The sequence below is a fragment of the Thalassophryne amazonica genome, chromosome 4, assembly GCF_902500255.1.
Source record: "Thalassophryne amazonica chromosome 4, fThaAma1.1, whole genome shotgun sequence".
Taxonomy (NCBI): Eukaryota; Metazoa; Chordata; class Actinopteri; order Batrachoidiformes; family Batrachoididae; genus Thalassophryne; species Thalassophryne amazonica.
Genome location: NC_047106.1, coordinates 25,185,659 through 25,203,558, shown reverse-complemented (window position 1 = coordinate 25,203,558; position 17,900 = coordinate 25,185,659). Strand labels below are relative to the sequence as shown.

General features: G+C 41.4%; 1 protein-coding gene across 3 annotated transcripts in view; it reads right to left on the bottom strand.

Moving 5' to 3' along the window:
• Window positions 1-365: 365 nt before the first annotated feature.
• Window positions 366-17,900, bottom strand: part of tmprss4a (transmembrane serine protease 4a) — a 49,624-nt gene continuing 32,089 nt past the window's right edge. For 2 of the 3 annotated variants that reach the window (XM_034169271.1, XM_034169269.1), the window contains exons 8-13: window positions 15,629-15,791; window positions 15,360-15,526; window positions 9,871-9,966; window positions 9,623-9,765; window positions 9,392-9,544; window positions 366-428 (exon numbers count right to left, since the gene is read on the bottom strand). In XM_034169271.1, coding sequence (XP_034025162.1) covers window positions 417-428; window positions 9,392-9,544; window positions 9,623-9,765; window positions 9,871-9,966; window positions 15,360-15,526; window positions 15,629-15,791 — 734 coding nt within the window. In that variant the 3' untranslated portion in view covers window positions 366-416. The remainder of the gene's footprint in view (window positions 429-9,391; window positions 9,545-9,622; window positions 9,766-9,870; window positions 9,967-15,359; window positions 15,527-15,628; window positions 15,792-17,900) is intronic. The other variant, XM_034169270.1, reaches the window with a different exon arrangement.

Below are 17,900 nucleotides of genomic sequence, written 5' to 3'. Positions count from 1 at the left end.
AGTAGAAGGTACAATTTGAATCCTAACGTCTTGAACACCTGTACAAATCTGTCAAGTATATTACTTTATGTCTGAGGTCTACCAGCTGGGTACGCCTCAGATTTCCAAACAGTTTGAAGAAGTCTTTGCATCTGACATTACTCTTATTTTGAATAAACTATGCAATAGTGGATTGGAAAACATTTTTGGAGCACATGGCTACAAAATTGTCCCCTGAGATAAGAAGCTGAAATGGCATGAACACCCAGAAGTGTGACCGAAGTGAGTTTGTTGGTGTTCAATAGTCTGTTGCTGCTGACATACATCTTCAGCTTCTTTGTGGATTCCGTCTCCCACGTTGAAACAAAGCTTTTCCTTTTCATTTTTCAGTGTGTCCAGGCTAGTTTAGTGGTATATATTTGTTAGAGAGGATGACATCAGGAATGTTTCTGCAGAGATAAATGGGGAAATAAACAAATCATTACAGGGAGCTTCATATTCAGTTAAAAAAAAATTGCCTTCCTCTTCCTGTATTAAAATAAGTGTGATGCTGAGCACATTAGCCTAAATATGTCTGCACCCATTGATGAAAGATACCAGAAATCTGATAACATAGCCTGTGCACTCTACACACTATGACATAAATGTACAAGTAAATACACATATGTCTATAATGATATGTTTGGCTATGTATGAGTTCATTGTATGACTTATGTGTGACATCATTACGAAGTCATTCATACCAGTCAATCACAACTATTCGTCGGTCAATATATGTTTTTAGATCACCGATCTAGGCTTCTTTGTTGATTAGTTGATTATATATATATATATAGGTATTTGATCCACTGTTGATTTAGCAAGTTTTCCCACCTACAAAGAATGGAGATGTCTAATTTTTATTGTAGGTACACTTCAACTGTGGGAGACAGAATAAAAACAAAACAAAACTGTGGGAGACAGAATCAAAAAAAAAAAAAAAAAAAAAAAATCCAGAAAATCACAATGTATGTTTTTTTTTAATAATTGCATTTTATTGCTTGAAATAAGTATTTGATCACCTACCAACCAGCAAGAATTCTGGCTCTCGCAGACCTGTTAGTTTTTCTTTAAAAAATCCTCCTATTCTGCACTCTTTACCTGTATTAATTGTACCTTTTAGAACTCATTACCTGTATAAAAGACACCTGTTCACACACTCAATCAATCACACTCCAACCTGTCCACCATGGCCAAAACCAAAGAGCTGTCTAAGGACACCAGGGACAAAACTGTAGACACGAACAAGGCTGGGATGGACTACAGGCAAGCAGCTTGGAGAGAAGGCAACAACTGTTGGTGTAATTATTAGAAAATGGAAGAAACACAAGATGACTGTCCTCTATCTGGGGCTCCATGCAAGATCTTGATCGCCTCATGAGGTAAGGATGAGTCAGAAAGCCTAGAACTACACGGGAGGACCTGGTCAATGACCTGAAGAAAGCTGGGACCACAGTTGCAAAGATTACATTATTAACAGTGGTGGGCACAGATAATCAAAAAATTAACTTCGATAACAGATAATCAGATAGATGAAGAAGAGGAGGAAAACATTGCCAAGAACAGCGGGAGAAGAAGAAAACTAGAAGGGTGGAAATAAGAGTGGGGACTTTGAATGTTGGTAGTATGACTGGTAAAGGGAGAGAGCTGGCTGATATGATGGAGAGGAGAAAGGTAGACATATTGTGTGTGCAAGAGACCAAGTGGAAGGGAAGTAAGAGCAGGAGCATCGGCGGTGGGTACAAGTTGTACCATGGTGAGGACAGGAAGAGAAATGGTGTTGGGGTCATTTTAAAGGAAGAGTATGTTAAAAGTGTGTTGGAGGTTAAGCGAGTGTCTGACAGGGTGATGAGTGTGAAGTTGGAAATTGAAGGGTGATGATGAATATCATCAGTGCATATGCCCCACAGGTAGGTTGTGAGATGAAGGAGAAAGAAGATTTCTGGAGTGTATTAGATGAGGTGGTGGAGAGTGTGCCCAAGCATGAAAGAGTGGTGATAGGAGCGGACTTCAATGGGCATGTTGGTGAAGGGAACAGAGGTGATGAGGAATGAAGAGGTCCAGGAAAGCATAAGGAGAAAGAGGTTGGTGAAAAAATTTTGGGATAGTCGGAGAGATGAAGAAAGTAGACAGGAGTACAAGGAGATGCGGCGTAAGGCGAGAAGAGAAGTGGCAAAAGCAAAGGAAAAGGCATATTGCGAGCTGTACAAGAAGTTGAATAGTAAGGAAGGAGAAAAGGACTTGTACCGATTGGCCAAACAAAGGGACAGAGCTGGAAAGGATGTGCAGCAGGTTAGGGTGGTAAAAGATGCACATGGTAATGTGCTGACAAGTGAGGAGTGTGTGCTGAGAAGGTGGAGGGAATATTTTGAAGAGTTGATGAATAAAGAAAATGAGCGAGAGAAAAGGCTGGATGATGTGGTGAGAGTAAATCAGGAAGTAAAAGAGATTAGCAAGGAAGAAGTGAGGGCTGCTATGAAGGGGATGAAGTGTTATGTGTCGGACGCAGTCGGAGAACCGACCAGCGTTTGACATTAGGACCCAGCATAAAATAAGCAGAGCACGGTTCAAAGGATAACAGAATTTAATGACATAACAGTGAGTGCTTAATTAATAACAAATAAGTGCGCGGTCTGGCGAGGTGGAAAAACGGTGCGCTCCCAGCAGCACAAACGGTCCGGAGCCAGAACAGTTCGGACCCAAGGACCCCGCCGACACCCCCCAGGTGGCCGCGACCAACCGAGTCTGTGAAAGAAGAAACCATAATGTGAGTCCACCACTCCACACACAGAGAGACCACTCAAAGGTGTACATAATCAGCAAACACTTCCTGGCTTAATCACCAATCAGCTTCCCACCCTGCAGGCATGGAACACCCAGTTCAATTCTCCACTGCAGTGGAAGCTGATTAAACGACTAACATAACAGCTCAATATAATAAGGTGTGAGGGACACCATATCTACTGACTGTACTCATGTTAGTCACAAAACCTAAAGTACCTCAGGAAGTGTGCTGACGAGCGTGAGACCTCACCCCCTCCTCTTTCACAGACCATGGCATCAAACCTGGTACGGTCTCTGTGTCCAGACGGGTGAGATCGACGTTCGGAGAACCATCTCATCATCATGGACGCAGAGACCGTACCAGGTTTGATGCCATGGTCTGTGAAAGAGGAGGGGGTGAGGTCTCACGCTCGTCAGCACACTTCCTGAGGTACTTTAGGTTTTGTGACTAACATGAGTACAGTCAGTAGATATGGTGTCCCTCACACCTTATTATATTGAGCTGTTATGTTAGTCGTTTAATCAGCTTCCACTGCAGTGGAGAATTGAACTGGGTGTTCCATGCCTGCAGGGTGGGAAGCTGATTGGTGATTAAGCCAGGAAGTGTTTGCTGATTATGTACACCTTTGAGTGGTCTCTCTGTGTGTGGAGTGGTGGACTCACATTATGGTTTCTTCTTTCACAGACTCGGTTGGTCGCGGCCACCTGGGGGGTGTCGGCGGGGTCCTTGGGTCCGAACTGTTCTGGCTCCGGACCGTTTGTGCTGCTGGGAGCGCACCGTTTTTCCACCTCGCCAGACCGCGCACTTATTTGTTATTAATTAAGCACTCACTGTTATGTCATTAAATTCTGTTATCCTTTGAACCGTGCTCTGCTTATTTTATGCTGGGTCCTAATGTCAAACGCTGGTCGGTTCTCCGACTGCGTCCGACACATAACAGTAGTCTCTGGCCAATACACACTGTGTACTCCAGACTTAAATGCAACCATGCCCCAATCCATATAGATGCACCACAGCTGTGAGTCCTGACGAGCTGCACATGACCAGCCTCAGGTGATCAGGGTGAGGTCCTAATAACTCAGCCACACAGCCACTCAGTCCTGAACGCATGCCACCTGGAAGGAAAAACAGAAGACAGAAAACAGAAGACAGAAACAAAAGCCAGCCAGGCACCCCAGCCACACAACATGAAGAGTGGAAAGGCAGTTGGTCCAGATGACATTCCAATGGAGGCATGGAAATGTCTAGGAGAGATGGCAGTAGAGTTTCTAACCAGATTGTTTAATAAAATCTTGGAAAGTGAGAGGATGCCTGAGGAGTGGAGACGAAGTGTGCTGGTTCCTATTTTCAAGAACAAGGGTGATGTGCAGAGCTGCAGTAACTACAGAGGCATAAAGCTGATCAGCCACAGCATGAAGTTATGAGAAAAAGTAGTAGAAGCTACGCTTAGAAAACAGGTGAAGATCTGTGAGCAGCAATATGGTTTCATGCCGAGAAAGAGCACTACAATGCAATGTTTGCTCTGAGAATACTGTTGGAAAAGTACAGAGAAGGACAGAAAGAGTTACATTGTGTGTTTGTGGACTTAGAAAAAGCTTATGATAGGGTGCCAAGAGAAGAGTTGTGGCATTGTATGAGGAAGTCTGGAGTGGCAGAGAAGTATGTTAGGGTAGTGCAGGACATGTACAAGAATAGTGTGACAGCGGTGAGATGCGCAGTCGGAATGACAGACTCATTCAAGGTGGAGGTGGGATTACACCAAGGATCAGCTCTGAGTCCTTTCTTGTTTGCAGTGGTGATGGACAGGTTGACAGATGAGATCAGACAGGAGTCCCCATGGACTATGATGTTTGCAGATGACATTGTGATTTGTAGTGAGAGTAGAGAGCAAGTTGAGTCTAGTCTGGAGAAGTGGAGATATGCTTTGGAGAGAAGGGGAATGAAAGTCAGTAGAAGCAAGACTGAGTACATGTGTGTGAACGAGAGGGAGCCCAGTGGAATAGTACAGTTACAAGGAGTAGAAGTGGTGAAAGTAGATGAGTCTAAATATTTGGGGTCAACTGTTCAAAGTAATGGAGAGTGTGGTAGAGAGGTGAAGAAGAGAGTGCAGGCAGGGTGGAGTGGGTGGAGAAAGGTGGCAGGAGTGATTTGTGACCGAAGAATATCAGCAAGAGTGAAGGGGAAAGTTTACAAAACAGTAGTGAGACCAGCTATGTTGTATGGTTTAGAGACAGTGGCACTAACAAAAAGACAGGAGGCAGAGCTGGAGGTGGCAGAGCTGAAGATGTTGAGATTCTCTTTGGGAGTGACAAGAATAGACAAGGTTAGGAATGAACATATCAGAGGGACAGCTCAGGTGGGACTGTTTGGAGACAAAGTCAGAGAGGCGAGATTGACATGGTTTGGACATGTGCAGAGGAGGGACCCAGGGTATATAGGGAGAAGGATGCTGAGGATGGAGCCACCAGGCAGGAGGAGAAGAGGGAGACCAAAGAGGAGGTTCATGGATGTGCTGAGAGAGGTCATGCAAGTGGTTGGTGTGACAGAGGAAGATACAGAGGACAGGGTGAGATGGAAACGATTGATCTGCTGTGGTGACCCCTAACGGGAACAGCTGAAAGACAAAGAAGAAGAACAGATAATCAGATAACTGAAAAGTTATCTTCGATAAAGATAAAACAATAAACCACAAAAAAACTTATCGGAAGTTACAGATAACCGATAACGGATAAATTCCAATATTACCTCTGGCACATTTACAAATATTAGTAAAACAAATGTAATAGCTTCTAATAATATTAAAAATAACAGACCCCAACAATAAGACCATACTTTTTTCTTTCAACATTCAGCTCCTGCTGGAAGCTCTTGTTTATTACAGCCCACACAACACAGAGACACTCTGAGAGCAACTGTAAAGCCAGCCTTGAATCAATTGTAAAAGTTCGGTCATGCGGAGGTCTTAAAAAATAATGTCATATCGACTTATGGTTTTGATTTATAAATAACATTAGTACCGATAGAATAACTCCATTAACGTCAATTCTGTCATTTGTACAAAGTTAAAATATAACATATATCTTTTAATGTTGAATAATGCACTAATTCTGGGGTTTTGTAACAAAGAGACAGATCGCAAAGGATTCTGGGTAAAGAGGCCTGCTAAACACTGATTGGTTCAGTCATTCATTATGTAAACCAACACGTTAATGTGACGTCTGTTGTGTGTTGGTGTTCAAATGTGCGTTTGTAAAATATTCCATTTTTTTATTTGTAAAAACAGGCATTTTTATGGAGCTCTGGAAGTGTCATCGCAAAATTTTTTGCATGTGGAGAGAATGTGGAGAGAATGTGCGCATGTCTGCAGAGGATTGAGATGCTTTTTATCCAGGCACTTCTCTTTTGTTTGCAAAGGTTATAACTGTGCGTTGGACACAGAACTTTTAACAGGTGGGTGCAGAACTAATTTTAAAAATGCTTGTCGCTGTTCAGCTTTGTTTATTTTGTTTATCGGTTTAGATAAAAATTCATCAGAAGATAATTAGTCAGATGATGCTCTTTAAAAGATAATCCGATAATGAAAACGTTATCGGAACTGTGCCCACCACTGATTATTAACACATGAGGCCGTCATGGTTTAAAATCCTGCAGGGCAGCAAGGTCCCCCTGCTCAAGCCAGCACATGTCCAGGCCCGTTTGAAGTTCACCAGTGACCATCTGGATAATCCAGAGGAGGCATGGGAGAAGGACATGTGGTCAGATGAGACCAAAATAGAGCTTTTTGGTATCAACTCCACTCGCCGTGTTTAGAGGATGAGAACAACCCCAAGAACACTGTCCTAACCGTGAAGCATAGGGGTGGAAACATCATACTCTGGGGGTGCTCTTCTGCAAAGGGGACAGGATGACTGCATCGTATTGAAGGAAGGATGGATGGGGTCATGTATTGCAAGATTTTTGCAAACAACCTCCTTCCCTCTCACTCTGCATTTAATCATTAGTGATTGATCTCTGCTCCCCTCCACAGCATGTCTTTTCCTGGTTCTCTCCCTCAGCCCCAACCAGTCCCAGCAGAAGACTGCCCCTCCCTGAGCCTGGTTCTGCTGGAGGTTTCTTCCTGTTAAAAGGGAGGTTTTCCTTCCCACTGTCGCCAAGTGCTTGCTCACAGGGGGTTGTTTTGACCTTTGGGGTTTTTACGTAATTATTGTATGGCCTTGCCTTACAATATAAAGCGCCTTGGGGCAATTGTTTGTTGTGATTTGGCGCTATATAAATAAAACTGAATTGAATTGAATTGAATTCCCTCAGTAAGAGCATTGAAGATGGGTCATGGCTGGGTCTTCCAGCATGACAATGACCCCAAACACACAGCCAGGACAACTATGGAGAAGCATTTCGAGGTCCTGGAGTGGCCTAGCCAGTCTCCAGACCTGAACTCAATAGCAAATCTTTGGAAAATCTTATTTCATGCAATAAAATGCAAATTCATGATGTAAAAATCATACAATGTGATTTTCTGGATTGCTTTGTTTTGTTTTGTTTTTTTTAGATTCTGTCTCTCACAGTTGAAGTGTACCTACGATAAAAATTACAGGCCTCTCCATTATTTGTAGGTGGGAAAACTTGCAAAATTGACAGTGTCTCAAATACTTATTTTCCCCCACTGTGTGTGTGTGTGTGTATATATATATATATATATATATATATATATATATATATATATATATATATATATATATATATATATATATATATATATATATATATGTGTGTGTGTGTGTGTGTGTGTGTGTGTGTGTGTGTGTGTAAGTGTAAAAAGGTTTTTTTAGACCATGTTTTCTTTGAGCAAACTATTAAAAAATAAAACCTCAATATATCTATCCAAGTAATATCTCCACCAACTTTCAAGGAAATCTGTCCATCCATTATTGAGTTATCATCTCTGAATTCACACACACGCCAGTGAAAGCAGTACCCTCCTATTACAGCTTCTCCAACCTGCAGGGTGAAAATCCAGTTCACTGAAAATAATTATGGCTACTGTATATTTCCACAGACATTTAATTTTGACTGTACATATGACATGTCCCCTGAGCTTTTTATTACAGGTTTTTTTAAAACATGTAAAGTTTAGCATGAGCTGCATTACAAATTTTTACAGGCCAATTAATGGGATAGAGGGCGGGGTTTAAGACATGTTTCCTTTGCCTCTGCATTTTTCAGAGGTGGTAGGCTCAAAATGCTCTTGCTCTATGTGACCTTGTGCCACAGATTCATAATCTTGGGGGCCATACTGTAGTTAGGTTTTTAATTGCATGTTTAATTGATGTGAGGGACAGCTCAGGTGGGACGGTTTAGAGACAAAGTCAGAGAGGCGAGATTAAGATGGTTTGGACATGTGCAGAGGAGGGACCCAGGGTATATAGGGAGAAGGATGCTGAGGATGGAGCCACCAGGCAGGAGGAGAAGAGGGAGACCAAAGAGGAGGTTCATGGATGTGCTGAGAGAGGACATGCAGGTGGCTGGTGTGACAGAGGAAGATACAGAGGACAGGGTGAGATGGAAACGATTGATCTGCTGTGGCGACCCCTAACGGGAACAGCCGAAAGACAAAGAAGAAGAAGAAGTTCATCCCTCTTATTTCCTCTTATTTGAGTTTTTGTTTTATGGGATTTTTTTAATTAATTTTTTTTAATTTAATTTAATAATTATTTGAAGTCTGACAGCTTTTTTTTCTGAGCAGTTATCACCTTAGAGGAAAGAGGTTGGCTGAAAGAGGAAGTAGTAGGAAAATAATACCAAACTGTTTTCAGGGCCAAACATTTGTTTGAGAAATAAAAATACACACGAGAGAAAAGTGAGAAAATGTTCATGCCTGATTGAGAAAAGTGTATAAACTGTGTAGTGAGGGGTTTTACAGCCTTAAAACGTCTATAATAATTATAAAAAATAACGCTGACTACGTCGCGGTTTCGCGTATTTCGGGCTATTTTTTATAATGTAACTCCAGCGATTAATGAGGGACCACTGTAACACTTTATTGATTATATACTACAAAACAATTGATACGACGGCCGCTTTTGACGCTCTATTGGCACGCGTCGTAATTGGTGGAGTTCTTTTTCATTGCCATCTTCCCAACTTCCATGTCGTAAAATGAGGGTGTGTCTGAAGCAGAGTCTGAATATTTATGGGCGCGTTTATTATAATTACGATCGTTTCCACCCGCCGCATTTATCAAGATCACGTCAGGCGTACGCCAGAAATGGGCAGGTGCGCACTGCTGGATACATGTCACGGTGACTTTGGTGTATTTCAAGTTTGCGCCGTAAATTTACGCCACAAGTGTGCAACATTGATACGAGGCCCAATGGGAACCTGCTCATAGGCAAGTGTGTAAGGAGGTGCTTTAAAACAGGCATGTGTTGACTGTTTCAAAGCAAAAACAGTGCAATGCAGTGAAAAACAGTTGGGGTTGTGGTTTTGTGCTTGAACAGTTATGAGGGAGTGTCCCTTTACTTGGCAGCTGGATTTTTTTTTTAGCATTCCTTAGGTTCCCTCTGGAAAAACATACAGTAAATACTGTACCTCAATGACTGTGTGTATCCAGTTGAGCATCTCTTCAACGTTACAGTAGACACCTGGCCTTCTCTCCCTGGCACACCCAATGCCCCAGCTGACCACTCCTACCAGGTACCACTTAGAGGAGGACAGGTATACCAGAGGGCCCCCACTGTCTCCCTGGAGATAATTGTGTGAGAACGTTCTGTGATATTCTTGTTTGTCATTCAGTGTAAATAGCGCTATTGGTCTACTTACCTGGCAGGCATCCACCTTTCCTTCTAGGAAACCAGCACAGATCATCCTGCTTGTTATGGACCTACCATAGATTGTTGGATCGGAACATGTATCCCGGTCTATCAGAGGGATGGAGGCCTTCTGTAGCGTAGAAGAAACCTGACCTGAAGACACAATAAGGGTGTCAAATCTGAGTGGAAGGTCAAAACTTAAGCAATGGTAACATAGTTATATAGTTGATAATGTAGCGAATGATAATGATTCCTCACCTCGTTCTTCCAGGTATCCCCAGCCAGTCACAACCATGGAGATTCCAGGAGTAAGTCCGAAGGCACTAGGAGGCAGACAAACGGGCTTGCTGCCCTCTAGAAGAAAAGGTCAGGGCATTTATTACAAAAACATTTAATCATCATTGATTGATTTTTTTCAAAGGTGAAAAAAAAAATGTTGCTTGCACTGAATAAACCTGACATTTATATGCCACTAGAGGGCAGTATGTTATAGTTTACAGCAGGGGTGGCCAGGTTCGGTCCTCGAGAGCCACCTTCCTGACACTCTTAGTTGTCTCCCTGCTCCAACACACCTGAATCCAATGAAAGGCTCATTAAAAGTCTGTTAACGAGCCTTTCATTGGATTCAGGTGTGTTGGAGCAGGGAGACAACTAAGAGTGTCAGGAAGGTGGCTCTTGAGGACCAAACTTGGCCACCCCTGGTTTACAGACATGGGAAATCCCTAGTTGAAGTTGAAGCAAAGTGTTGATGATTATTTTCTCTTTGAAAGAAATGTTCAGTGAGGCCATATAGGGTAGTTGTAAAACAGCTAACTGATCATCTGCAGAGGAATGGTCTATTTGAAGAGTTTCAGTCAGGTTTTAGAATCCATCATAGTACAGAAACAGCATTAGTGAAGGTTACAAATGATCTTCTTATGGCCTCAGACAGTGGACTCATCTCTGTGCTTGTTCTGTTAGACCTCAGTGCTGCTTTTGATACTGTTGACCATAAAATTTTATTACAGAGATTAGAGCATGCCATAGGTATTAAAGGCACTGCCCTGCGGTGGTTTGAATCATATTTATCTAATAGATTACAATTTGTTCATGTAAATGGGGAATCTTCTTCACAGACTAAGGTTAATTATGGAGTTCCACAAGGTTCTGTGCTAGGACCAATTTTATTCACTTTATACATGTTTCCCTTAGGCAGTATTATTAGACAGCATTGCTTAAATTTTCATTGTTACGCAGATGATACCCAGCTTTATCTATCCATGAATCCAGAGGACACACACCAATTAGCTAAACTGCAGGAATGTCTTACAGACATAATGACATGGATGACCTCTAATTTCCTGCTTTTAAACTCAGATAAAACTGAAGTTATTGTACTTGGCCCCACAAATCTTAGAAACATGGTGTCTAACCAGATCCTTACTCTGGATGGCATTACCCTGACCTCTAGTAATACTGTGAGAAATCTTGGAGTCATTTTTGATGAGGATATGTCATTCAATGCGTATATTAAACAAATATGTAGGACTGCTTTTTTGCATTTGCGCAATATCTCTAAAATTAGAAAGGTCTTGTCTCAGAGTGATGCTGAAAAACTAATTCATGCATTTATTTCCTCTAGGCTGGACTACTGTAATTCATTATTATCAGGTTGTCCTAAAAGTTCCCTGAAAAGCCTTCAGTTAATTCAAAATGCTGCAGCTAGAGTACAGACAGGGACTAGAAGGAGAGAGCATATCTCACCCATATTGGCCTCTCTTCATTGGCTTCCTGTTAATTCTAGAATAGAATTTAAAATTCTTCTTCTTACTTATAAGGTTTTGAATAATCAGGTCCCATCTTATCTTAGGGACCTCATAGTACCATATCACCCCAATAGAGCGCTTCGCTCTCAGACTGCAGGCTTACTTGTAGTTCCTAGGGTTTGTAAGAGTAGAATGGGAGGCAGAGCCTTCAGCTTTCAGGCTCCTCTCCTCTGGAACCAGCTCCCAATTTGGATCAGGGAGACAGACACCCTCTCTACTTTTAAGATTAGGCTTAAAACTTTCCTTTTCGCTAAAGCTTATACAACCCCTGGCAAAAATTATGGAATCACCGGCCTCGGAGGATGTTCATTCAGTTGTTTAATTTTGTAGAAAAAAAGCAGATCACAGACATGACACAAAACTAAAGTCATTTCAAATGGCAACTTTCTGGCTTTAAGAAACACTATAAGAAATCAAGAAAAAAAGATTGTGGCAGTCAGTAACGGTTACTTTTTTAGACCAAGCAGAGGAAAAAAATATGGACTCACTCAATTCAATCAATCAATCAATCAACTTTTTTCTTGTATAGCGCCAAATCACAACAAACAGTTGCCCCAAGGCGCTCCACATTGCAAGGCAAGGCCATACAATAATTATGAAACACAGTCTACGTCTAAAGCAACATAACCAAGGGATGGTCCAGGGTCACCCGATCCAGCCCTAACTATAAGCCTTAGCGAAAAGGAAAGTTCTGAGGAATAAATTATGGAATCACCCTGTAAATTTCCATCCCCAAAACTAACACCTGCATCAAATCACATCTGCTCGTTGACATTAACCCTATGTCATGAAATTGACCCTATGTTGTCTTTTTGCAAGGAATGTTTTCACAGTTTTTGCTCTATGGCAAGATGCATTATCTTCTTGAAAAATGATTTCATCATCCTTAAACATCAGAAAAGTGGCCAAAATATCAATGTAAACTTGTGCATTTATTGATGATGTAATGACAGCCATCTCCCCAGTGCCTTTACCTGACATGCAGCCCCATATCATCAATGACTGTGGAAATTTACATGTTGTCTTCAGGCAGTCATCTTTATAAATCTCATTGGAACGGCACCAATCAAAAGTTCCAGCATCATCACCTTGCCCAATGCAGATTCGAGATTCATCACTGAATATGACTTTCATCCAGTCATCCACAGTCCACGATTGCTTTTCCTTAGCCCATTGTAACCTTGTTTTTTTTCTGTTTAGGTGTTAATGATGGCTTTTGTTAGTTTTTCTGTATGTAAATCCCATTTCCTTTAGGCGGTTTCTTACAGTTCGGTCACAGACGTTGACTCCAGTTTCCTCCCATTCGTTCCTCATTTGTTTTGTTGTGCATTTTTTGATTTTTGAGACATATTGCTTTAAGTTTTCTGTCTTGATGCTTTGATGTCTTCCTTGGTCTACCAGTATGTTTGCCTTTAACAACCTTCCCATGTTGTTTGTATTTGGTCCAGAGTTTAGACACAGCTGACTGTGAACAACCAACATGTTTTGCAACATTGCGTGATGATTTACCCTCTTTTAAGAGTTTGATAATCCTCTCCTTTGTTTCAATTGACATCTCTCATGTTGGAGCCATGATTCATGTCAGTCCACTTGGTGCAACAGCTCTCCAAGGTGTGATCACTCCTTTTTAGATGCAGACTAACAAGCAGATCTGATTTGATGCAGGTGTTAGTTTTGGGGATGAAAATTTACAGGGTGATTCCATAATTTATTCCTCAGAATTGAGTGAGTCCATATTTTTTTCCTCTGCTTGGTCTAAAAAAGTAACCGTTACTGACTGCCACAATCTTTTTTTCTTGATTTCTTATAGTGTTTCTTAAAGCCAGAAAGTTGCCATTTGAAATGACTTTAGTTTTGTGTCATGTCTGTGATCTGCTTTTTTTCTACAAAATTAAACAACTGAATGAACATCCTCCGAGGCCGGTGATTCCATAATTTTGCCAGGGGTTGTAGTTAGGGCTGGATCAGGTGACCCTGAACCATCCCTTAGTTATGCTGCTATAGACTTAGACTGCTGGGGGGTTCCCATGATGCACTGAGTGTTTCTTTCTCTTTTTGCTCTGTATGCACCAATCTGCATTTAATCATTAGTGATTGATCTCTGCTCCCCTCCACAGCATGTCTTTTTCCTGGTTCTCTCCCTCAGCCCCAACCAGTCCCAGCAGAAGACTGCCCCTCCCTGAGCCTGGTTCTGCTGGAGGTTTCTTCCTGTTAAAAGGGAGTTTTTCCTTCCCACTGTAGCCAAGTGCTTGCTCACAGGGGGTCGTTTTGACCGTTGGGGTTTTTCCGTAATTATTGTATGGCCTTGCCTTACAATATAAAGCGCCTTGGGGCAGCTGTTTGTTGTGATTTGGCGCTATATAAATAAAGTTGATTTGATTTGATTTGATATAGTGTAGTTTTTGGTTTTTAAAACATGAATGTCTTTCACTTCACTCTGTCACATATCATGTAAGAAAACCAATTCAGTTGATTAAGAATTCTGCCACGTCCCAAATATAGATGTAATTAAGACTTTTGCTTTCTTCAAGGTATAATGTCACTTTTTTTTTTTTGTATTGAAGTCATGAAAAGAATTTTCTTTGGCACCACTGTAATTTTATTCCTTGTCATGTGGACACACACACACACACACACACACACACACACACACACACACACACACACACACACACACACACACACACACACACACACACACACACACACACACACACACACACACACACACACACACACACACACACATCTTCAACTGCTTATAGAATATCGGGTCACGGGGGTGGAGCCTATCCCAGCAGTCATAGGGCATGAGGCAGAGTACACCTTGGACAGGACGCCAGTCTGTCACAGGGCCACATGTAGACAAACAAAAACATACACAGACAATTTAAAGTTTTCAATTCACCTAACTTGCATGTCTTTGCATGTGGGAGGAAGCCGGAGCACCCGGAGGGAACTCACACATGCAAAGACATGCAACTCACACAAACACGGGGAGAACATGCAAAGTCAGCAGGTGGGAATCGATCCCATGACTTTCGTGCTGTGAGGCAAAAGATAATGGATTCATAATATGATATTGCCAGTATGATCACAATTCATGTTGTCTGGAAACAGTTTAGAATTTCAACCCCTGAGGGGCTGAAATTCAAGGGATCAGATGCTATGACCAACATCTGGTAGATCTGAAAGTGATTTACAAGACATCTTATGGATGTTAACATAAAATGGGTCACAGATAATCACAGAAATTCATGCATACATACACACGTTTCCTCCTGTTGTTTGTCTGCATGATAGTGATGAAGGAAATATTCACTCTGGAATTTCCACCCAGATAAATATATCCTCTTCATTACAATGAGCTGTAATTTTGCAACATGTTACAAAAATAAACCTACATCATAATGCTAGGATTTTGGTAGAAACTAAAATTTCCCAGTTTTGTGACATTAGAAAAGCCCTACAGCTTTAAAGTAAGTCCCTTCGGCTGCTCCCTTGTTTTCACTCGGGGTTGCGAAAACTTGTATTAAAATATTTCTTGCTGTGAACCAGTCACTGAAGTTAATTGCTTTTCATTAAACTGATGACATGGTATTCTGTGGATGACTCAGGACAACGGCTCATTATTTCTGAAAAGACTTTAAATTTTACTGGGACAGTGGCAGAAATTTCAAAGAAATGTAGCAGCAAAAGGGCACATGTTACAGCTGAGTTGACACAAAGACATGTTGATTCGATCATGAAAGGGCTTCAAAGCTGCCTCTGCATGTCAGGGCAACAGATTTTAATTTTTTTTAGATCTTTTTGTAATTCTGCCAAAAATGCAATACACAAATGGCATCAGTTGAAGTAGCTGTAGAAATGGCAGTTGTGCAATCATGTAGGTGCAATTTTTACTATTATTTAATTAATTAGATATGTAAATGAAACACAAACCTCCTATTGTTATAGGGCTGGCAAGTCTCATCATTGCAATGTCATAGTCATTTGTTGCAGGACTGTAGTCCCCATTCATTATTATCCTGTCCACGTAGGAACCACCCAACAAGCTCATATGGGTCTGACCTGACACGACTCTCCAGCGACTCAGCTCCTTCTTTGTCCTGCAAGGTCCAACAGCAGAAATGCAAGAGTGCAGTGTGAGTGATAAATGTGTTAAACCATAAAGTACTTAATATAAAATTATATATTTAGGAGTTACTGACTGTGAAAAGCAGTGGGCAGCGGTGACGACCCAACGTGGTGACACCAGCGAACCTCCACATGTATGTTGGCCATTCTGCTGCAGGCTGACCTGCCATGGCCAGTTCTCAATAACAGCATCTGTACCGCCAACAATACGATCTTGACTGTTCACTTTGCCACAGTCTGAGAAACAAAGTTGATACGTTGTTCAATTTTTATTTATTGATCTGTACAACCAGTAGAAATGGGGCTAAGCTAATCTCATGTGCTTTGTGGGTATGTGTGTGAAACAAAAACAACATATATATATATATAAAAACACAACCCCAATTCCAATGAAGTTGGGACATTGTGTAAAATGTAAATAAAATCAGAATACAATGATTTACAAATCCTCTTCAACCTATATTCAATTGAATACACCACAAAGACAAGATATTTAATGTTCACACTGATAAACTTTATTGTTTTTGTGCAAATATTTGCTCATTTTGAAATGGATGCCTGCAACACGTTTCAAAAAAGCTGGGACAGTGGTATGTTTACCACTGTGTTACATCACCTTTCCTTCTAACAACACTCAATAAGCATTTGGGAACTGAGGACACTAATTGTTGAAGCTTTGTAGGTGGAATTCTTTCCCATTCTTGCTTGATGTACGACTTCAATTGTTCAACAGTCCAGGGTCTCTGTTGTTGTATTTTGCACTTCATAATGCGCCACACATTTTCAATGGACTGCAGGCAGGCCAGTCTAGCACTCGCACTCTTTTACTACAAAGCCATGCTGTTGTAACATGTGCAGAATGTGGCTTGGCATTGTCTTGCTGAAATAAGCAGGGACGTCCCTGAAAAAGATGTTGCTTGGATGGCAGCATGTGTTGCTCCAAAACCTGGATGTACCTTTCAGCATTGATGGTGCCATCACAGATGTGTTTAAGTTGCCCATGCCATGGGCACTAACACACCCCCATACCATCACAGATGCTGGCTTTTGAACTTTGCACTGGTAACAATTTGGATGGTCTTTTTCCTCTTTTGTCTGGAGGACACAAAGTCCATGATTTCCAAAAACAATTTGAAATATGGACTCATCAGACCACAGCACACTTTTCCACTTTGCGTCTGTCCATTTCAAATGAGCTTGGGCCCAGAGAAGGTGGCAGCGTCTCTGGATGTTGTTGATGTATGGCTTTTGCTTTGCATGGTAGAGTTTTAACTTGCACTTGTAGATGTAGCAACAAACTGTGTTAACTGACAATGGTTTTCTGAAGTGTTCCTGAGCCCACGTGGTAAGATCCTTTATACAATGATGTCGGTTTTTAATGCAGTGCTGTCTGAGGGATCGAAGGTCACGGGCATTCAATGTTGGTTTTCAGCCTTGCCGCTTACGTGTGGAAAGTTCTCCAGATTCTCTGAATCTTCTGATTATATTATGGACTGTAGATGATGGAATCCCTAAATTCCTTGCAAATGAAAGCGGTGATCCTTGCCTCATCTTTGCTTGTGAACAGCTGAGACTTTTGGGGATACTCCTTTTATACCCAATCATGACACTCACCTGTTTCCAATTAGGTATTCTTTGAGCATTCATCAATTTTCCCAGTCTTTTGTTGCCTTGTCCCAACTTTTTTGAAACGTGTTGCATTTTTCTCTTTTATTAAATATCTTTGTGGTGTATTCAACTGAATATAGGATTTTCAAATCATTGTATTCTGTGTATATATATATATATATATATATATATATATATATATATATATATATATAGCACCAAATCACAACATAAGGCTCTCTTCACAGGGCTATGGTCTAACCTTACCACCCCTTGAGCAAGCACATTGGCAGCAGTTGTAAAAAGGAAACTCTCCCTCTGCCATTTTGAGGACTAAACCTCAAACAAACTCAACTCAGTAGCCATCTACTTTGGCCCTACTACCAGTAACAAAAACATCAAGAATTAGGATCAAGATGAAAATCATACATGAATGAGAGGGGCGTGGTAAATTGGTGAGGCTGCAAGGAGTGGAGTTGTTAAAGGCGAGTTTAAATATGGAAATAATGTAAAGTTTCCGAGACAGTCGTGAGACCGGCTATGTTGAGTGGTTGAGCAGATTTAGACTGCTGGGTTGTTTCCCATGATGCACTCAGTGTTTCTTTTTATTCACCTCTTTTTGCTCTGTATGCACCACTCTGCTTTTAATCATTGGTGATTGATCTCTGCTCTCTTCCACAGCATGTCTTTTTCCTGATTCTCTCCCCTCAACCCCAACCAGTCCCAGCAGAAGACTGC